The 23,421-nt window shown below is 37.4% G+C and overlaps 1 protein-coding gene across 6 annotated transcripts in view; it reads left to right on the forward strand.

Moving 5' to 3' along the window:
* Window positions 1–21,379, forward strand: part of OSBPL8 (oxysterol binding protein like 8) — a 207,204-nt gene extending 185,825 nt beyond the window's left edge. For 5 of the 6 annotated variants that reach the window (XM_058568744.1, XM_058568745.1, XM_058568746.1 and 2 more), the window contains 3 exons: window positions 13,428–13,533; window positions 15,188–15,290; window positions 17,109–21,378. In XM_058568744.1, coding sequence (XP_058424727.1) covers window positions 13,428–13,533; window positions 15,188–15,290; window positions 17,109–17,238 — 339 coding nt within the window. In that variant the 3' untranslated portion in view covers window positions 17,239–21,378. Of the gene's footprint in view, window positions 1–13,427; window positions 13,534–15,187; window positions 15,291–17,108 lie in introns of all 6 variants that reach the window. The other variant, XM_058568749.1, reaches the window with a different exon arrangement.
* The last annotated feature ends 2,042 nt before the right edge of the window (window positions 21,380–23,421 follow it).

The raw sequence follows: 23,421 nt of genomic DNA on the forward strand, positions 1-23,421 counted from the left end.
TATTTGTTATAGTGATCTGTGACCAGTGATCTTTGATGTTGCTATTGTAATTGTTTTCAAGTGCCACAAACCACGCCCATATGTATAGCAAACTTAATCGATAAATGTTGTGTGTGTTCTGACTGCTTTACCGACTGGCCATTCCGCCTTTCTCTCTCCCTCTCCTTGGGCCTCCCTATTCCTTGAGATACAACAATATTGAAATTAAGCCACTTAATAACCTTGCAGTGGCCTGTAAGTGTTCAAGTGAAAGGAAGAGTCACACATCTCTCACTTTAAATCAAAAACTAGACATGATTTAAGCTTAGTGAGGAAGGCATGTCGAAAGCCAAGATAGACCAAAATCTAGGTCTCTTGCACCAAATATTTAGCCAAGTTGTGAATGCAAAGGAAAAGTTCTTGAAGGAAATGAAAAGTGCTACTCCAATGAACACACAAATGATAAGAAAGCGAAATAGCCTTGTTGCTGATATGGAGAAAGTTTTAGTGATCTGGATAGAAGATCAGACCAGTCACAACATTCCCTTAAGTTAAAGCCTAATCCAGAGCAAGGCTCTAACTCTCTTCAATTCTGTGAAGGCTGACAGAGGTGAGGAAGCTGCAGAAGAAAAGTTTGAAGCTAACAGAGGTTGGTTCATGAGATTTAAGGAAAGAAGCCATCTCCATAACATAAAAGTGCAAGGTGAAGCAGCAAGTGCTGATGTAGAAGCTGCAGCAAGTTATCCAGAGGATCCAGCTAGGATAATTAATGAAGGTAGCTACACTAAGCAACAGATTTTCAATGTAGATGAAACAGCTTTCTGTTGGAAGAAGATGCCATCCTGGACTTTCATAGCTAGAAAGGAGAAGTCAGTGCCTGGCTTCAAAGCTTCAGAGGACAAGCTGACTCTCTTCTTAAGGGCTAATGCAGCTGGTGACTTTAAGTTGAAGCCAGTGTCCATTTGCTATTCTGAAAATCCTAGGGCCCTTGAGAATTATGCTAAATGTACTCTGCCTATACTCTATAATGGAACAACAAAGCTTGGATGACAGCACATCAGTTTACAGCATGGTTTACTGAATAGTTTTAAGCCCACTGTTGAGACCTACTGCTCAGAAAAAGAGATTCCTTTCAAGATATTACTGCTCATTGACAATGCACCTGGTCACCCAAGAGCTCTGATGGAGATGTACAAGATTAATGTTCTTTTCATGCCTGCTAACACAACATCCGTTCTGCAGCCCATGAATCGAGTAATTTCCACTTTCAAGTCTTATTATTTAAAAAATACATTTCATAAGGCTATAGTTGCCATAGATAGTGATTCTTCTGATGGATCTGGGCAAAGTCCATTGAACACCTTCTGGAAAGGATTCACCACTCTAGATGCCATTAATAACATTTGTGATTCATGGGAAAAGGTCAAAATATCAACATTAACAGGAGTTTGGAAGAAGTTGATTCTGACTCGCATGGATGACTTGAGATATTCAAGATTTCAGTGGGGAAAGTACCTGCAGATGTGGTGGAAACAGCAAGAGAACTAGAATTAGAAGTGGAGCCTGAAGATGTGACAGAATGGCTGCAATCTCATGATAAAACTTGAATGGATGAGGAGTTGCTTCTTGTGGATGAGCAAAGAAAGTGGTTTCTTGAATGTAATGTATTCCTGGTGAAGAAGCTGTGAAGATTATTGAAATAACAACAAAGGATTTCGAATATTACATAAACTTAGTTGATAAAGCAGTGGCAGAGTTTGAGAGAATTGACTCCAGTTTTGAAAGAAGTTCTGCTGTGGGTAAAATGCTATCAAACGGCATCACATGCTACAGAGAAATCATTCTTGAAAGGAAGAGTCAATTGATGCAGCAAAACTTCATTGTTATCTTATTTTAAGAAATTGCCACAGCCACCTGAACCTTTAGCAACCACCACTCTGATCAGTCAGTAGCCATCAACATCGAGGCAAGACTCTCCACCAGCAAAAAGATTATGACTTGCTGAAGGCTCAGATGATGGTCAGCATTTTTTAGCAATAAAGTACTTTTAATTAAGGTATGTATATTGTCTTTTTAGACATAATGCTATTGCACACTTAATAGTCTACAATATAGTACAAACATAACTTTTATATGCACTGGGAAACCAAAAAATTAGTGTGACTTGCTTTCTTGTGATATTTGCTTCATTGTGGTAGTCTGAAACCAAACCCACAATATCTTGGAGGTATGCCTGTACTTATAGCCTTAAACAATTTAAACATCAAACTCTGGGGATGGTGGACTATCTGATTTCTAGAGTTACCACATTATAATATTCAGATGTTCAGTTTTCAACAAAGAATTACAAGACATACAAAGAAACAGGAAGGCGTGACCCATTAAAAGGAACAAAATAAATTGACAGAAACCATCTCTGATTAAGTACCAGACATCAGACTTACCAGAGACTTTAAAACAGTTGTCTTAAATATGCTCAAAGAGTTAAAGGAAACAGGCACAAAGAACTAAAGGAAATCAAGAAAAAGAAGTATAAACAAAATCAGAGTATCAATAAAGAGAAATTATACAAAGGAACCTAACAGAAATTTTGGAGCTCAAAAAACACAATAACTGAAATGGAAAAATTCACTAGAGATCTTCAACAGGAGATTTGGGCAGGCAGGAGACAGAATCATTAAACTTAGAGATAGGACAATTGAAATTATCCTGTTTAAGGAACAGAAAGAATGAAGAAAAGTGAACAGAGCCTAAGGGACCTATGGCACAACATCAAGTGGATCACCATATGCATTAAGGGAGTCTCAGAAAGCAAAGAGGAAAATAAAGAGGCAAAAGAATGTTTAAAGAAAGAAGTCCCCCAAATGCCCAAATTTGATGAAAGATATGAATTTACAAATCTAATAAGCTCAACAAATTCCAAGGAGAATAAACTCACAGAGACACACACCAAGACATTATAAGCAATGAGGGGAACTATCACATGCCCATCTCAATTGACGTAGAAAAGGCATTTGACAAAATCCAATACCCTTTCGTAATTAAAAAAAAAAAAACTTAACAGCATACTTAATGGTGAAAGACTGAAAACTTCCCCCCTAAGATCAGAAACAAGACAAGCATGCCCACTTTCACCATTGCTACTTAACATTGTGCTGGAAGTCTTAGCCAGAGCAATTAGACAAAAAAAAGAAATAAAAGGCATCCAAATTGGAAATGAAGAAGTACAACTACTTTATTCACAGATGACATGATCCTATATGTAGAAAATCCCAAAGAATCCATAAGAAATCTACTAGAGCTGATGAATAATTTAGCAAAGTTGCCAGCAGATTTACTCAAAAATCAGTTGTGATTCTAAACACCTGCAATGAACAATCCCAAAAGGAAATTTAAAAAGCAATTCAATTTACAATACCATCTAAAAGAATAAAATACCTAGTAATAAATTTAACCAAGGAACTAAAAGACTTGGACACTAAAAACTGTAAAACATTGCTGAAGAAAATAAAGAAGACCTAAATAAATGGAAAGACATCTCATGTTCTTAGGTAGAAAAACTTAATATTGTTAAGATGTCAGTACTACCCAAAGAAATCTACAGATTCAGTGCAATTTCTATCAAAATTGCAACAGCTTTTTTCACAGAACTGGAAAAGCCAATCCTCAAATTCATGTGGAATTACAAGAGGCCCTGAATAGCGAAAACAATCTTGAATAAGAAGAGCAAAGTTGGGAGACTCACACTTTCCAATTTCAAAATTTACTACAGAGCTACAGTAATCAAAACAGTGTGGTGCTGGCATAGAGAGAGACATACAGATCAATGGAATAGACTTGAAACTCTAGGTGTAAACCCATATGTCTGTGGTCAATTGATTTCTGACAGAGTTGCCAGGTCCACTCAATGGAAAAAGAATAGTCTCTTCAACAAATGGTGCTGGGACAACTGGATTTCCATGTGCAAAAGAATAAAGTTAGATCCCCTATCACACACCATATACAAAAATTAACTGCAGATGGATCCACAACCTAAAATAAGAGCTAAAACCATAAAACTCTTAGAAGAAAATGGATAAATCTTCATGACCTTGTATTTGGCAATGGATTCTTAGATATGACACTAAAAGCACGAGGAACAGCAACAAAAAATAAATTAGATAAATTGGACTTCCTCAAAATTAAACACTCTTGTGCATCAAAGGACATTATCAAAGTGAAAGCCTACAGAATGAGAGAGAATATTTGTAAATCATTTATCTGGTAAGGGTTTAATATCCAGATTATATAAAGAACTCCTTACTTAACAACAAAAGACAAACAACCCAATTAAAAAATGAACAAACAGGGGCCGGCCCGGTGGCGCAGGCGGTTGGGTGCGCGCGCTCCGCTGCGGCGGCCCGGGGTTCGCTGGTTCGGATCCCGGGCGCGCACAGACGCACTGCTTGGTGAGCCATGCTGTGGCGGCGTCCCATATAAAGTGGAGGAAGATAGGCACAGATGTTAGCCCAGGGCCGTCTTCCTCAGCAAAAAAAAAAAAAAAAGAGGAGGATTGGCGGATGTTAGCTCAGGGCTGATCTCCTCACAAAAAAAAAAAAAAAAAAAAAAAAATGAACAAACAACTTGAATAGACATTTCTCCAAAGAAGATATGCAAATGGCCAGCAAGTACATGAAAAGATGCTCAACATCATTAGTCATGAGGGAAATGCAAATCAAAACCACAGTGAAGTCAGGTACTACTTCATATCTACTAGAATGGTAATAATTTAAAAAATGAAAAATAAGCGTTAGTGAGGATGTGGAGAAATTGGAAACTTCGTATATTGGTGGAAATATAAAATGTTGCAGCCACTGTGAAAAACAATTTGGTGGTTCCTCAAAAAGCTAAACATGGAATTGCCATATGACTCCGCAATTCCACTATCAAATAATTGAAAACAAGGACTCAAACAGATACTTGTACACCAGTGTTCATTGCATTATTCACAATAGCCAAAAGGTAGAAACAATTCAAGTGTTCATCAACAGATGGATAAACAAAATATACTAAGAATGGAATATTATTCAGCCATAAAAAGGAATGATATTCTGCTACATGCTACATGGATGAACTTTGAAAATATTATGCTAAGTGAAATAAGCAAAACACAAAAAGACAAATATTATATGGTTCTACTTATAAAATATCTAGAATAGGCAAATTCATAGAAAGATTAGAGGCTACTAGGAACTGAGGAAAGGAGAGAATAGGAGATTGGTTAATTGTTACAGGGTCTCTCTTTGGGATGATGAAAATGTTATGGAAGTAGCAGTGATGGTTGCACAATATTATGAATGTACGTAATACTACTGAATTGTACAGTTAAAATTATTAAAATGGCAAAATTTTTTTTTTTAATTTTTTGTTTATTGCAGTAACATTGGTTTATAACATTGTAAAAATTTCAGGTGTACATCATTGTACTTCTATTTCTGCATACATTACATCACGTTCACCACCAAAATACTAATTACAACCCATCACCACACACATGTACCGAATTATCCCTTTCACCCTCCTCCCTCCCCCCTTCCCCTCTGGTAACCACCAATCCAATCTCTGTCCCTATGTGTTTGTTTATTGTTGTTATTATCTACTACTTAATGAAGGAAATCATACGGTATTTGACCTTCTCCTCCTGACTTATTTCACTTTGCATTATACCCTCAATGTCCATCCATGATGTCACAAATGGCTGGATTTCATCGTTTCTTATGGCTGAGTAGTATTCCATTGTGTATATATACCATAGCTTCTTTATCCATTCGTCCCTTGACGGGCACTTAGGTTGCTTCCAAGTCTTGGCTATTGTGAATAACGCTGCAAAGATCACAGGGGTGCATGTACCTTTGCAAATTGGTGTTTTCAAGTTCTTTGGATAAATACCCAACAGTGGAATAGCTGGATCATATGGTACTTCTATCCTTCATTTTTTGAGGAATCTCCATACTGTTTTCCATAGTGGCTGCACCAGTTTGCACTCCCACCAGCAGTGTATGAGAGTTCCCTTCTCTCCACATCCTCTCCAACACATGTTGTTTCCTGTCTTGTTAATTATAGCCATTCTGACGGGCGTGAGGTGATATCTCATTGTAGTTTTGATTTGCATTTCCCTGATAGTTAATGATTTTGAACATCTTTTCATGTGTCTGTTGGCCATCTGTATATCTTCTTTGGAGAAATGTCTGTTCAGGTCCTTTGCCCATTTTTTAATTGGGTTGGTAGTTTTTTTGTTGGTAAGATGCATGAGTTCTTTATATATTTTGGAGATTAAGCCCTTATCAGAAGTATGGTTTGCAAATATCTTCTCCCAACTGTTAGGTTGTCTTTTCGTTTTGTTGATGGTTTCCTTTGCTGTGCAGAAGCTTTTTAGTTTGATGTAGTCCCATTTGTTTATTTTTTCTATTGTTTCTCTTGCCCGGTCAGACATGGTGTTTGAGAAGATGTTGCTAAGACTGATGTCGAAGAGCGTACTGCCTATGTTTTCTTCTAGAAGTTTCACAGTTTCAGGTCATACATTCAAGTCTTTAATCCATTTTGAGTTAATTTTTGTGTATGGTGTAAGGTAAGGGTCTACTTTCATTTTTTTGCATATGGCTATCCAGTTTTCCCAACACCATTTGTTGAAGAGACTTTCTTTTCCCCATTGTATGTTCTTGGCTCCTTTGTCAAAGATTAGCTGTCCATAGATGTGTGGGTTTATTTCTGGGCTTTCGATTCTATTCCATTGATCTGTGTGTCTGTTTTTGTCCCAGTACCATGCTGTTTTGGTTACTACAGCTTTGTAGTATATTTTGAAATCAGGGAGTGTGATACCTCCAGCTTTGTTCTTTTTTCTCAGGATTCCTTTAGCTATTCGGGGTCTTTTGTTGTTCCATATAAATTTTAGGATTCTTTGTTCTATTTCTGTGAAAAATGTTGTTGGAACTTTGATAGGGATTGCATTGAATCTATAGATGGCTTTAGGAAGTATGGACATCTTAACTATGTTAATTCTTCCAATCCAAGAGCACGGAATATCTTTCCATTTCTTTGCGTCTTCTTCAGTTTCTTTCAGAAATGTTTTATAGTTTTCGGTGTACAGATCTTTCACCTCTTTGGTTAAGTTTATTCCTAGGTATTTTATTCTTTTTGTTGCAATTGTAAATGGGATGGTATTCTTCATTTCTCTTTCTGCTACTTCGTTGTTAGTGTACAGAAATGCAACTGATTTTTGTATGTTGATTTTGTATCCTGCAACTTTACCATATTCATTTATTACTTCTAAAAGTTTTCTGGTGGATTCTTTGGGGTTTTCTATATATAAAATCATGTCATCTGAAAATAGTGACAGTTTCACTTCTTCCTTTCCAATTTGGATCCCTTTTATTTCTTTCTCTTGCCTGATTGCTCTGGCTAGGACTTCCAGTACTATGTTAAATAGGAGTGGTGACAGTGGGCATCCTTGTCTGTTTCCTGTTCTTAGAGGGATGGCTTTCAGTTTTTCACCATTGAGGATGATATTAGCTGTGGGTTTCTCATATATGGTCTTTATTATGTTGAGGTACTTTCCTTCTATCCCCATTTTATTGAGAGTTTTTATCATAAATGGATGCTGTATCTTGTCAAATGCTTTCTCTGCATCTATTGAGATGATCATGTGATTTTTATTCTTCATTTTATTAATGTGGTGTATTACGTTGATTGATTTGCGAATGTTAAACCATCCCTGCATCCCTGGAATAAATCCCACTTGATCATGGTGTATAATCTTTTTAACGTATTGTTGTATGCAATTTGCTAGTATTTTATTGAGGATTTTTGCATCGATGTTCATCAGTGATATTGGCCTGTAATTTTCTTTTTTTTGTGTTGTCCTTGTCTGGTTTTGGTATCAGGGTAATGTCAGCTTCGTAGAATGAGTTAGGGAGCTTCCCCCCCTCCTCAATTTTTTGGAAGAGTTTGAGAAGGATAGGTATTAAGTCTTCTTTGAATGTTTGGTAGAATTCACCAGGGAAGCCGTCTGGTCCTGGACTTTTATTTTTGGGGAGGTTTGTGATTACTGTTTCGATCTCCTTACTGGTGATTGGTCTATTCAAATTCTCTACTTCTTCTTGATCCAGTTTTGGAGGGTTGTATGATTCTAAGAATTTATCCATTTCTTCCAGATTGTCGAATTGGTTGGCATATAGCTTTTCATAGTATTCTCTTATAATCTTTTGTATTTCTGAGGTGTCTGTTGTAACCTCTCCTCTTTCATTTCTGATTTTACTTATTTGTGCCTTATCTCTTTTTTTCTTGGTGAGTCTAGCTAAAGGTTTGTCAATTTTATTGATCTTTTCAAAGAACCAGCTCTTGGTTTTATTAATTTTTTCTATTGTTTTTTTGGTCTCTATTTCATTTATTTCTGCTCTGATTTTTATTATTTCCCTTCTTCTACTGATTTTGGGCTTTTTTTGTTCTTCTTTTTCCAGTTCCTTCAGGTGCATTGTTAGATTGTTTATTTGAGATTTTTCTTGTTTGTTGAGATAGGCCTGTATCACTATAAACTTCCCTCTTAGAACTGCTTTTGCTGTATCCCATAAATTCTGGCATGTCGTATTTTCATTTTCATTTGTCTCCAGGTATTTTTTGATTTCTTCTTTGATTTCTTCATTAACCCAGTCGTTGTTCAGTAGCATTTTGTTTAATCTCCACGTATTTGTGGCTTTTCTGATTTTCTTCCTATAGTTGATTTCTAGTTTCATACCATTGTGGTCAGAAAAGATGCTTGGTATTATTTCAATCTTCTTAAATTTATGGAGACTTGTTTTGTGGCCTAATATGGGATCATTCCTGGAGAATGTTCCATGTGCCTTTGAAAAGAACGTGTATTCTTCGGTTTTTGGATGGAATGCTCTGTATATATCTACTAGGTCCATCTGTTGTAGTATGTCGTTTAAGGCCAATGTTTCCTTATTGATCTTCTGTTTGGAGTATCTATCCGTTGGTGTAAGTGGAGTGTTAAAGTCCCCTACTATTATTGTGTTACTGTCTATTTCTGTTTTTATGTCTGTTAATAATTGCTTTATATATTTAGGTGCATCTACATTGGGTGCGTAGATATTTACAAGTGTTATATCCTCTTGTTGGATTGTTCCCTTGATCATTATGTAATGCCCTTCTTTGTCTCTTTTTACAGTTTTTGTTTTAAAGTCTATTTTGTCTGATATGAGTACTGCTACCCCAGCTTTCTTTTCATTGCCATTTGCGTGGAGTATCTTTTTCCATCCCTTCACTTTCAGTTTGTGAGTGTCTTTAGGTCTGAAGTGTGTCTCTTGTATGCAGCATATATATGGGTCTTGTTTTTTTATCCAGTCAGCCACCCTATGCCTTTTAATTGGAGCATTTAGTCCATTGACGTTTAAAGTCGCTATTGATAAGTATGTGCTTACTGCCATTTTTTAACTTTTTTTTTTTTTTTCCTCAGTGTTTTAGTAGTCCTTCTCTGTTCCTTTCTCCTTCTATACAGAATTGATGGTCACTTTAGTTTGACCTCTGTCTGAAAGCTGTACTCTTTAACTCCCCTCCTCCCTCATGTTTTTGATATCATATCTAACCTCTTTGTTGTGCATTTGTATCCATTACGTTCTAATCATGGAAATAGATAATTTTTCCTATTTGTGGTGTTTTCTTTTCCCCTTAAATCAGTCCCTTTAACATTTCTTGTAGCACTGGTTTCTTGGTGACAAACTCCTTTAATTTTTGCTTATCTGGGAAAATTTTGATCTCTCCTTCCATTTTGAATGATAACCTTGCTGGGTAGAGTATTCTTGGCTGTAAGTTTTTTCCTTTTAGCACTTTAAATATATCGTGCCATTCTCTTCTAGCCTGTAAGGTTTCTGCAGAGAAGTCAGCTGATAGCCTTATGGGGTTTCCTTTGTATGTAACTTGACATTCTCTTGCGGCTTTTAGGATTCTCTCTTTATCTTTAATTCTGGACATTTTGATTATGATGTGTCTTGGTGTGGGCCTCTTTGGGTTTATCTTGTTTGGGGCTCTCTGTGCTTCCTGTACCTGGATGTCTGTTTCCTTCCTTAGGTTAGGGAAGTTTTCATCTATTATTTCTTGAAATAGATTCTCTGCCCCCTTGTCTCGCTCTTCTCCTTCCGGGACACCTATAACACGGATGTTAGTGGGCTTGATGGTGTCCCAGAGGTCCCTTAGACTGTCCTCAGTCTTTTTAATTCTTTTCTCTTTTACCTGTTCACCTCGGGTAATTTCTTCTAGTCTTTCATCCAGCTCACAGATCCGTTCTTCTGTATCCTCTACTCTGCTTTTGAGTCCCTCTAATGAGTTTTTCATTTCCAGTATTGTATTCTTCATTTCTGATTGGTTCTTTTTTATATCTTCCATTTCTTTGTTGACATTCTCACTGAGTTCATCTATTCTTCTCCCCAGATCAGTGAGCATCCTTAACACTCTTAGTTTGAACTCTCTGTCAGGTAGGTTGCTCATTTCTGTTTCACTTAGTTCCTTTTCTGGGGTTTTGTCCTGTTCCCTTACTTGGAATGTATTCTTTTGCCTCTTCATTTTGCATCTTTCCCTGTGCTTGTGTCTACATATTAGGTAGGTCAGCTACGTCTCCTGCTCTTGGATAGGTGACCTTATGTAAGTGATGGCTTAGGAGGCTTCCAGTGTGCTTCCCTCAGCTCTCAATGTTCCAGGGGTGACCCCTATGTGGGCTACGTGTATCCTTGCGCTGTGGCCTGTTTGCTCTCCCTGTAGGCACCCAGGGAGGCTGAGTTATGCTCCTGGCCAGCTGTTGTAATGCTCAGCTGCTTGTAGTTGTTGTGGGCCCTTCAGTCTCTTTATCAGGTGTGGGGATCCCCAGCACAGTTGGCTGCAAGTTCTAATACCACATTTGTGTTACAGTATTTCTTTTAAGTGAGTAGGCCCCCAGCGTGGCAGGTTGTTAGGCTCAGGGCCTTACAATTGCTGTAAGCCTCTAGCCTATTAGGTCTCTTGTCAGCTCTCTGAGGATTGCAGCTGGGTGGGGCTGGCCTCAGGCACAGGAGCACCCAAGTGTTTCAGGTTTTGAAAGGTGGAGCAAACCTCCTATGTGGGTCTTTGAGAAGTACAAGTCTTCTTTGGCTGAGAAGCCCTGCCGCCCACAGGTCCACACACACAGTCAACACAGTCCTGCCCCGTGTGAGCACCCCGACCTCCCCAAGCGGACCCAGTCTCTCCACGGAGGGAGCCCCACACACTCTGCCACGGCCCCACACTCTCCACCTGCTCCTTGTGCACACCCTGCCCTGCTCAAGTCGGCTCAGTTGCCAGGCTGCAGTGAATCCAGTCACCAATCTATGCAGGCCCACAAGTTGCCTGAGGGCTTGTTGTTGGGTGGGGCCAATCTCTAGGGTGGGCTGCCTGCCCTGGCTGAACTGGAATAAATCGGTGCTCTAGCGGGTGGGGCAGACCCTGGGCTAGCAGGCCTCAGGGAGAACTCCAATGGCGTCTGTGTCAGCAAGCTCACACCAGGCCACAACAATGGCCGCCGCCAATGTCCCAGTCCCTGGAGAGGTCTCACCCCTCACCGAGATGCACTCAGGGCCTATTAGGTGAGTCTCTTGTCACCAAAGCACTGTACACCTTTCTTTCTGGTGATTTTAGGGTGCTTCCTGAAACGGGTGAGTTTGCGTGCGGGCCCTTTAAGAGCCAGTTTTAGTTTCTTTGTGAACCGGGTTTTCTGGGGGTACTCCCCAGTGTTTTAGTAGCAGGCACAGTAAGATATTATGCCGCTGGTCTCGATTGTGCTGGGTCCACAGTATGCCCACAGCGGGGGCGCTCCCCGGCTCAGGGCCCCGCGCCTCCAGGGAGGGTGCGTACCTGTGAGCCGCTCCCGGCGGCCGTGAAGCTGGCGGCTTGTGAAGGCGGCGTTTTTCCTCTCCGGAAGGGAGTCTCTGCTTCTTCCACCTCAGTTAGGATTGTCCGTTGTTGCAGGAGTTCCTCTCATCCAGTTTTCAGTTCTGTCTCAGGGGTAATTTTTCCACGAGTAGTTGTAAATTGGCTGTGTCCACGGGAGGAGGTGAGTTCCGAGTCTGCTTACGCCACCATCTTGACTCCCTCAAAATGGCAACATTTATAAATGTATATATATATATACACACACACATATGTTTATCACAATTTAGAAATTCAAAAAATTTTGTTTCTTCCTTTAACAAGGCTGACATCATAGAGACTCACAGGGCATCTGTATTTCCTCCTAAAGGTGAAGTTTACAAATTACAATAAATCTTTGTATACCAAGAGTTAGATTGCTGACTCCCTGTCATTAATAGCTTCTCACCAGTTTTCATCACTCTCCAATTTGAACCGACTCTATGAATGTGGATTTGGATTCTAAATGTTACAAAATTTTAAGTCTCTGTGACTTGAAGTAGGAGGGCACAGTGTAGGCTGAATCCAGAACCTGCCTGCTTATTATTTATTTTCTATAATAAAATTATGGAAATTTTATTTTAAGTACATGAATAAAATTTTGCAAAATTATTTCAAGGACTAGGTAATTGGGGATAATTCCTATTTAGAACTGTAAAACAGGTTTAGAACAGAGTAAAAAGACTTATGACCACTGGTTCCCTGTTTTTCTAAGCATGTAAATTACCTTGCCCTTCTGATTATAGTTTCTTCTTTTGTATTTGAATTTTTAAATTTAGGACTGATTTCCAAAATTGCAAGCCTAATAATAGGATAGAGTCTCAAGTTTATTATTCTAAGGAAAATTTAGTTCTAGTTGATGGTTTGATATACTTTTGAATCTTGTACATGCACTCATGCTTTCAGTAAGTTTAAATCATACTGTACAAAATAATAATATCATTGCCATTTATTGTAAGATACTGTCTAACATTATCCAGATATTATTAAAAGTAAATAATCTAAATAATTTTATTAGAAACCTAACATCATTCAGTGGGATTGTTTCTAATGTTGGGAACAAGATAAGTATGATTAAAAAGAACATTATTATTTAACATTCAACTAGAGGTACTAATGAGTGCAGTTAGAAAAGAGGGGATCCATATCCCTATTTATGTGTGCATAAAAATGTCTCTTGAAGAATATACAGACTAAAAGCAGTGAGTATCTAGTAGTGGGGGAGAGACTGGGTGGATAGGGGTCAGGAGTGGAGGGAAACTCTTCATTATATATTTTTTATACTTGTTGATGTTTGGGCCAAATTAATGTTTCCTATTAAAATTCAATAAAATAATTTGTATAAGTATATTACATCTTATTTGTTAAGTTTTAATTAGACTATTTCATCTTTGTTTTTATTTCTAAATGTATGCATGAACAGATAGTTTTGACAGTTGTACAACATTGGTCTTTAATTACAAAATTCAGTGCAAATTCATATAATAGCATGTTTTTTTTAGGTTAGTGTCCCAAAAATGAAACATAAGCAAACCAGGCAACAGAAGAAAGTGGCAAAAGGATATTCCTCCCCAGAACCTGATATCCAGGATTCATCAGGAAGTGAAGGTAAAAATATTGATTATAGACTATTTACTATAAGAATCTGAATTTTTAGAGGGATATTACTACACTATGTTTGATATATGAAAATGGTTTTTCATATTAACTCAAGAAGATATGTAAGAGTTTTGGTGGGAGCAGGGACGGTGTGCAAGAAAAGCTATTTTAGATTATAGATAAACTTCAAGACCAGGCTACAAGATAAAGGCATGGAAAAAGGCAAAACATGCAAATCAACAACCACACTGTAGTGTTGGCTCTGATGCCTTGTTAGCTTCTGAAAAATTGTTGATGGTTTCCTAGATTCAATGCAGGAAGCATTTTTTGAGCTTTGAGCTCAGTTCCATGCTTCAAAAAAAATTTTCATTCCTAGAATATATTGAGGTGTTTAGAAATCACAGATTAGTCAAAATATATCAAAATTATGGACTAAATTAACTGGTGTCCCATTCTTGTTCAAGTCAGATAAAGTGTAAACTGTCTTGAACTACAAGAAAGGATTAAGGTAATGTCTAAGACTTTATGACAAAGTTTTTTTAAAGCCATAGTCTTTACTAAGCTCACACTAAGTTGGGGAGCTCATTTTTACAGAGGTAACACTAGAATGAATAAATGATAAATGTCAGGGAATTAGTAGATGACAAAATAGTAAAGACTTTAAAGGAGAGGGCGCTGAATTCATTCTGAGGGAAGGTTCTTAGAGGAACCTTGATGAATTATTAGAATTTCTAATGGATTACAGCAATCTAGGCTTGAGGGATGCAGGTGGGGGGCAAGATACTGGAGTAGAAGAGGAATAAAATGAATAAAGGTTTAAAAGCAGGGAGTCACATGGTACCAGTGTACTGGAAGGGAGTATTAATTACACTGTTGTTCCCATTTTACAGAAAAGGAAACTGAGACAGGTTAGCCTGCCCAAGATCACATACCCCATAAGGCAGTATATATATGTTATATATGCAGATATCTTGGCTCCTTAATTCACTGTCTTATCCACTCCACTATAGTACCTATAATGTATCAGCTGACGTTGACTGAGTACTTAATGTGTGCCAAACTGGATATTAAACGCACCTGACCACAACCATGTGCCGTCTGAGGAGGAGTAGTATCCCTCTTGTACAAGTCAGAAAGCTGAGACCTGGAGAGAGGTCAAAATCTGAACGGAAATGGAAAGGAAAGAATGGATATAAGAGAGGATTTGAAAAAAAAAACAGTATAATTTGATAGTTGACAATAAAATTGTAGAAGAGCTATCAAAACCTACTGGAAAGGGGCCTCAAAAACTGACTTCTTCAGATGTAGGCAAATGGGCAAGAGACAGAAGAGAGTAATAACTTCCCCAAATTAATATATATATTTTTAATGAACTAGTTTATCTATTTTAATTAGTTAAAAAATAAAATTGATGCCATCCAAAATTTAACTAATTTGTGGTTATTTTAAATATATCTATTTAAATATATCTAATGTGTTCCAGGTTTGAAATGATATAATTGAAACTTCAAAAATGCAGAGTATTGGTATTATTATGTTAATCTCTAACCATAAAATAATTCCTAGGAAAATTTTTATTTCATGAGAATTATTAAGCTGAAATGAAGATTGTTTGTAATTATGTTCACTGTTTTCCCCAACTTCATTCTAAATGTCTTTTTAGCTCAATCAGTAAAACCAAGTACAAGAAGAAAGAAAGGAATAGAACTGGGAGACATTCAAAATTCCATCGAATCTATAAAACAAACACAGGAAGAAATTAAAAGGTAATATATACTGACAGTGACTATTCATTTGAGTCCGGAGGAGTAGTTAAGAATCCTTACGTGGGAAATCATAGGCAAACTTTACATTTTTATAACATCGCTAAGCTAAAGTAGAACCTTGGCTTCTGTCACCTGATGACTGAAACTTATGGAATTCCTTCAGCACTGAAATATTGGAGGAGAAAGGGAGGTTGTTTTTTGTCATCTGTGAGGGTAGAAGTGGAATCTCTCTATCGTATTGCTGTAGCATACTACAAATGTAGCTGGGTTGGATGTGGAAGTGGAGTGGTTTCTGAGAAAGTCAGTTAACAAAGGCTTCTTCAGTCCCCTTTGTACGTGGCTATTGTTTAATTGGAATGAACCAGTTGTTGAAATATTGAAATACTTCCATAACGGTGGATAAATAGCCACTACCTTGAGACCTTTGAGGGTTCCTCTTGCAGTCCCAGATGCTTCCCCACACATACCTCCCCGTGATCCCACAACTAAATGTCATTGATGCCTAGGCAGGTTCTTTGGAGGGGAAGGAATCCTGATCCTGCTGCATCGCTAAGGCTAGCAGGAGTTCAGACTGGTTGCCTCCCATTGCTATATTAGATTTAAAAACTTTTTAATACTAGCCAACCTGCTTTTGTGTATTCAGCACCCAGTGCTAGATGTTCTGGAAGATTTGGGAAAAAAAAGATATTTTCTCTGTTCTTGGTGATCTTATGGCTTACATTTCGTTGCTATTTTCATTTACAGCCTCATCTCCTGCCATTCCCCTACACCTGTCCCATGCCCTAGTCCTGTGAAGCTCCTCACATGTCCCGAATATACTGTGCCCACACTGAATCCACTTCTTAGATTGCCCTTCCTCTCACCCTGCCCATCAAGAAAATCCCTTTTTATCCTTCAGAATGTAACTCAAATACCACCTTTTCTGTAACCTTTCTAATCATTGCCCTGCCCTTAGAGTTATTAATCCCTCTGCTCAGCTTGTCTAGCTCCCTGTTCACTCATTTTGAGTGCTTACTACACTACCGAGTTATGTGTGTGTGTGTGTGTGTGTGTGTGTGTGTATCTGCCCTTAATTGCACCATGAGCTCCTTTAGAGCACGTCTTCTGCATCTTCATATCATTAGCCCTTATATAAAAGTGCTCAAGTTTCCTAATTTAATTATATTTATAAATTAATGAGCCTGCTTGTTCGTTTTGCCTTTCTTCCTCTATCCTGGTAAAACACTTGAATGGAAGAAGTCAGAAAAAGGAAAGGTTTTTACTAATCAGCTCTTTTTAGCCAGAAGCACTTAGGGTGGCATGAGGATGATGTAAGCTCATTTCATGACTAAATTAACATTTATTTTTGTTAATATATAAAATGCCTATAGAGCATTCTTCAAGTTAGGAATGTCGTGAAATCTGTTGTATTAATTATTTTTTCCTGGAAATTTAGGATTTTTCTCCAACTCCACCTCTATCTCCCTAAAGTAAAGATAAAAGAACCTTAGTAGGCCAACTAAGAAGCAAAATTATTTTAAAACCACTGTGATAATAGAGAAGGTGATATATTTCTACATCATCAAACTTTAATAATTATTATGTTTGATACACATCATTAAGTAATATATTTGGTACAATGTAGAATAGAGATTTAGACAAGACCTAATAATGGCCCCACATAGCGTAATCAGCTCCCTGTTCAGGTAGTAATAATTGATTGAACTAGTTACTTTAGATAATGTAAATAAGTGCTATTTAACCATATATCAAATTGTGAGTTCTATGCTAACATTTTTTACAAATAATTACAAAATTTATTGTTGTTTATTTTTGTAGAAATATTATGGCTCTTCGAAATCATTTAGTTTCAAGCACACCTGCCACGGATTTTCTGCAACAAAAAGACTACTTCATCATTTTCCTCCTGATTTTGCTTCAAGTCATAATAAACTTCATGTTTAAGTAGAAGTTCTTTACAGTTGAATCAATGAACTCGAAAGATCAAATTTAGCCTGGGACCAGTGTTCAAGTTGGTTTGGTCTTGATTTCTAAAACAAAAAAACCTTAGGGATAAATGTAAAGGTGTTGACCTTTCACACCTTTTATCCTTAACCTGAAACAAGAGCTATTCTATTTGGTTATTAATGTGAGCTCTGTGTTAAGTGCCAGAATATTTCTAGCTTTTGTGAGAATGTGTCTACATGTGAGAATAATAAATCTACATGTAGACACAATTGTGTCTTACGTATACCTGACAGGAGTCTTTGTATTCTATAGTATGTTCTCAGATATAGCTTAACGTTGTTCATAACAAATATGTATCAGTCTTACAAATATCATGTATAGAAATCTATTTTCTTCAAAAAACAGGCACAAAACTTGTATCAATGAGGAATTACAGAATGGGAAATGATGTGATAATAGACATATTATAAATAGTTCAATGCACTGTAGTGTTAAAAAAAAAAAATCACTTCCAAAGCATCCAGCTCAGTTGTCTTCTTAGAAACAGCAAGAAAGAAGTGTGGTCAAAATTGATATATTGAGAGAGACAAGGTGGCAAATTGCTGTTTTAAAAGTTTACACAAGATTTTTTTTAACCCCTAGAATTTAATATTTATAGATAGAGGTATAAATATGCCTATGTGTATATCAACATAAACTGGTATGTAGCTACTTGGATCTACTGATTATATATTTCTTATCATATCTGTATAATACCACCTTAAGCACTTGCTGAAAAAAGTGTCGTCAAAATTGATTACTGTCCTTTTTTCTTATTTTTGTTTTCTTAACTCAGTTGGTCCAATAACACATAGGCCCAATTCTAGAGATGTGTATAGGCATATGAAATGCTGATAATTCATGTTTTTTCATTATGAAAAACTTATTTTAGCTCTCATTTTGACCCTAGTGTGTGCAGTGAATAAGTAGAATAGAAAACATTATAACCAATATTTCACTTCAAAAGCCAAATAAGAGAAAGGCAATAAGAAAAGACATTTTCTTTTGGTGGCATTTCTGTGTACATTAAAATTGGTTTCTTTAAAGTGTGCAATAAGTTGAGCATCAAGTTCTGAAGTTGAATTCTTTATTCTCCTCCTCTGTTCTGAGTAACTGCATTCCATGGCAAAACCACAGTTCTTCAAGATCCCTGTGTTCAGGCTCAAGCAAACATTGCCTAATTTTTTTCAGTTAAATATTTTTACTTTATGTTTTTACATAAATATTTATAGTCCTCAAGAGCAATTTTTGCAAATATAGTTTAGCTTAGGAACATGTCCTAAGATATACCTTAGAATCCTGAAAGTATAGATTTTGAAGTGGTTATTAATGAAAATGAAGGTCAGAGAGAATAATTACTTTACATTTGCCTTTGACTAAAAAGATACTGAGACACTAGTAAAATTACAGTCAGCTGTTTATGCCATGATAAATATAAAATCAAGGAATGACTATTGAATTATGAAAATTGAAAATGATAAAAGAATCTGCTTTTTTCCCCCTAACCAATATAGCTATCTTGAGTATCCTTAGGTTTTATGAGGAACCATTTACCATATATTTTTGGCAGAACAATATGTATTCCACATGTAAATGTAAAAACATTTTTTAAATTGATTACAACATAAATAAGATGTACCTATACCCAGTATAAGTATAGATATAATATGACTACACTAGAACAGATGGGATTTTTTTGTATTTCATACTTGTCGATATAATTTTTATACTCACTTTCTGTTACCAATGTTATTCTCAACTGCCTATTCATTGATATATTTTGTAAATATTGTACAATTTGATCTTTTTTATGGTTTAAATTAGTATTAATTTATATTATATATAACTTGATTGGCTGATCATAAAAATTATTTCATCATTAAACCCTGAAAACTTAAAATTTTTTGTTGGTAACCCCCGTTTGGGGTTTTAGTCTTATCCACTTGTGGGTTATTGTCATTTGGTCTAAATAGTGTTTTATTGTATGAGTATTTTCTAAGACTGGAAAGGTAGTTATTTTCTTTATTTTTTTATTTTCTTTTTAGGGCAGATGTGATGGGTTCTTATTAACTAAGGAATCAAAACCTATTTCATGAGACAGAGCATGGTTACTCATGACTGTTTCTTATACACTAAAAGCATCTATCTAAAATAAGTCTTCTTATGCTTTTAGTTGTATGAGTTCCTTTCTGTGAACTGAACACAAAACTCAGGAATTGGTGGCTTAGTTTTAGATCAGTGCTTATGCTTATACTAGGCTTAATATGTGAATCCTTTAAAACATGTAATTTTGTATTTAGCCACATATGTAATTGACTTTGAATGTTCTCTGAGATGAATCTTCCTTCACACATGGATTCATAAAAATTGTGATTTACAGTTAACAGTTGTCTGAGAGCCTCATATTTTCTAGGATTTAAGACCTTAAGACCAGTTTTTTTCATTTGATCAAAAATTTTATTTTTTCACATGAAAATTTGGGTAATAATTATTGACATGTGCATTTCTGTTTTAATTGTTACATATGTACTATGCCTTCAGTTATCCACCATTTAGTGAGATGTAGCTTGCCCAGGAAAAGATGATAAATAGGGCATATGAAATAAGTAAGTTTCAGCAATAGATATTTTACTTGTATTTCATGTCAGTACTTTTATGTATCACTTATAAAGGTACAGTGTAATCTTTGTCACCATTCCATTGAAAAAGTCAGCCTTGTAAAATACAACCCTCATTTAGTATTCATGCTTTTGTGCCTTTAAGAAAATACTTTTTGTCATTTTTGTGTTACAGAACTATAATATGATTCAAAGTGTTTATAGGCTTAATTGTCATGAAAGGGTCATTTGTCTGTGTCATTTTATTTCCTTTTATATAGCTATAGTATATTTAAACTTAATGCTGTACTTTTATAAGGTTTGTCTGTTTACCTATTTCAAATATAATTCTTCACTCTCAGACATCATTGAAATAGACTTGTCAGAGTATTCTGAGTATTGTAAACAGTGCCTTTTTGATGGAATTCACATTGTTTTGGGTGTCAACTTGTGCCATACACACAAAATTCTGTGGAAGGCAATTTTAACTTTTTGAAGAATATCTTAGTCAAATATTTAAGAAAACAAATGAGTAAAATTCCACTTTTTCCAGTGTTTAGCATTTCTAGTGAGCAATGAATATATTTTTGTTTTTTTTGTTTGACAGGGATGATGGCATTATTGATGAGCCATTCCTGATGCTGCAGATTATTCTGAATTATGTTAAATGTACAGAAACACAATACTAAAATTAGCATTTATACCAAACTTTCCAATTTGAACCAATGTGGGGGGGAACGCCACACAAATCACTATGTTTACATTTCAACTTCTATCTTATTTGACTACATGGAAATAGAGATTCTTTAAAATGTATAACCTGCCACTATTATGTAATTTGGCTTCATTTTGCTTACCTATTATGTGAATTTAGTATATTTAATTTTTGTTACTCTTAACATACTGTTTTGTTTTTAATTGAAGATGGACTGTTAAAATTGGATAGGACCAGTGTCTCCTTAATATGATTATCATCTTTAGAAGAGCCACAAGAAACCCATGACAAAATGAATGTGAATATACTTTCTAAAATATTAAGAAAATTTTATTTCTGCATTTATCATGTGAAATTATTTTAGTATTACAATATTTAAATTTAAAGAAAAATGCCACGAAACATTTGAACTGATGAGCCACAGAACTTCAGTTGAAAATTTTTTCATTTTTTAGCATGCTATATATACATCTAAGTTAAATATCCTGTTTAATGGTCACTTATAAATTCAAAAACTACCACTGGCCAGTTTTGTATAATAGAATAAAAGTATGTTATCTGCAGTGTAAGTACAGCACACTGTTGAATTCTTTTCATTAAGGTTTATAGTTAAATGTACAGATAGTCATAGGCTACTGTTTTGTAATGTATTACATTTCTAATCTATTATTCCTAACCTATTATAAATGTTTGCAGAGATAAAAGAATTGAATTTTTCTAACAGCCTGTAAAATTATGCTAACTTCTACAAGTAGGCATTCTAAATAAAATTTTAAAAAAGCAAATTGTGATCAAATGACTTTGAATACAACATATGGTGACTAAATTTCTTAATATTATAATTAAAAAAAAAATTTGTGGGGGTAGTTGTGATTGTGCAGGGCTTGAAAGGGATTTAACAGTTAGAATCCCTAAGGTATGCTTTACTTGGTGCTTTATATTCATTCTTCTTGAGGACTCATAAGAACCTTAAGATAAGTGGAAGTTAGCCCGATTTTATAGATGAAGAATCTGAGGCTCAGAGACTCAGAGAAGTTAAGTGATTCCAGAAGCTACATATTAAGAGAGTGAGCACAAGTTTAATCCATGTCTGACTTCAGTGTCCATTCTTTCCACTGTACATGTAAATAGAACTCTGATCGTATTAAGCGTTTGGAATAATCCACTACTCAAATCTATATTGAGTAATGTAACCCCTTTGTGATGGGTAGAACCAGAAAAAAACGAACGTTACTATTAAACAAGCATATATATAAAACCCATATGAAAAAGTTTTTTCCCCTCAAATCACCTATTAGTCCATACTGAGTCAACATCAGATGAATCCAAGAATAACATTCCTTTCTGGTTTTCCTCTTTTCCTCCCCTCCCATTCTTGCTTTCTCCTCAGAACCCAGTTGCTTACAATAGGGGAGGGCTTACAGGTTTCTCCTGCCCTGCGCAGGGGAATCGGGGGTAAGGACAACAGCCCCTCACCGTTCAACCTCAATGAAACATCTACAAGATAAATGATTTTCTCACGAATATTGACTGCATTCTAATAGGTGTCCTGTGTTGTGCTATTATGCTAATTGACTCTTCTGCACCTTAGAAAATATCCCTTTCTTGTGGAGATAGTGGGCCTGTACAGTAGGGACGTCACAGTAGTTTCATGGGTGTGCTGTAAATATTTGACTGTTGAGTGCTTGGTATGTGCCAGGCACCATGCAGAAAAAGCATGCTGTAAACATTCTCACCCTCCTCAAAACCTTATGAGGTTTGTCTTTTACATATCTATCTCCATTTTTTAAGATGAGAAAAGTGGAGACGAAAGAGGTTACTGTAAATGGCCCAGCAAACCCAGGTCTAAATCTGAAGTCCATGTTAACTATTTCATCCTTGGGAGAGAGCGCGTGTGTGTTTTTTGGGGGCGGGGCGCAGGGGAAGATTAGCCCTGGGCTAACATCCGTTGGCACTCCTCCGCTTTGCTGAGAAAGGTTAGCTCTGGGCTAACATCATGCACATCTTCCTCTACTTTACATGGGACGTTGCCAGGGCACGGCTAGGTCTGCGCCCAGGATCCGAACCACGAACCCGGCCGGGCCTGCGCATTGGAGCGCATGAACTTAACCTCTACCGCGGGCGGGCCCTGTGTGTGTTTTAATATAAGAAACAGCATGTTCTTTGTGCCTACCAGTATGTTGTTTTGTGCGGTTGGATTGCATCCAATCACCCTGGCCATGTGACTAAGTCTCACCCTCTGTCACCTCTGCTAAAGAAGTAAACCGTGATGGCTGGGGTTTCACTGTGACGCCCGAGCGCAGGAAACACGGCACAGCCCCGCGGAAAGCAGACAGCCGCAGCTGCGACCCGGCGGGCCTCCCCGGTCCCACGTCCCGGGATCGCCTCCGTGACGGGAGGGGCCCGCCGACAGCGCGGGGACGGCCCGCGCGTGAGCGCACGGCAGGCTGTGCTACGGCGCCTCGAGCAGCTGCGGGCGGGGAACGAGCCGCGCTGCCCGCGGGCCCTCCCCTCCTCCGTCCAGAGGCTCCACATCCGTCCTGGGCGACGAAGGATATGGCGGCCGCCGAAGCCAAGGGAGGGGCGTGAGAGCTGAGGAGGCGCCTGCGGTCTCCGCTGCAGGGACAGCCCCGGAAGTCCTGCCCTCCTGCTCCGCGAGCGCGCGGACCCGGGGCCCAGCCGCCAGAGCGGCCGGAAGAGCAGCCCCCCCCGCCCAACCCAAAACCCGAGCTGCCCCGGCTTCCGGCCTCCTCTCCGCCCCTTCCGCTTCCGGCCGGGTCCCGGCCTGCCCCCTCCCGGCCGTCCTGCTGTTCTGCAAGCGGTAATTAGAAGC

The sequence above is a fragment of the Diceros bicornis genome, chromosome 25, assembly GCF_020826845.1.
Source record: "Diceros bicornis minor isolate mBicDic1 chromosome 25, mDicBic1.mat.cur, whole genome shotgun sequence".
Classification (NCBI taxonomy): Eukaryota; Metazoa; Chordata; class Mammalia; order Perissodactyla; family Rhinocerotidae; genus Diceros; species Diceros bicornis.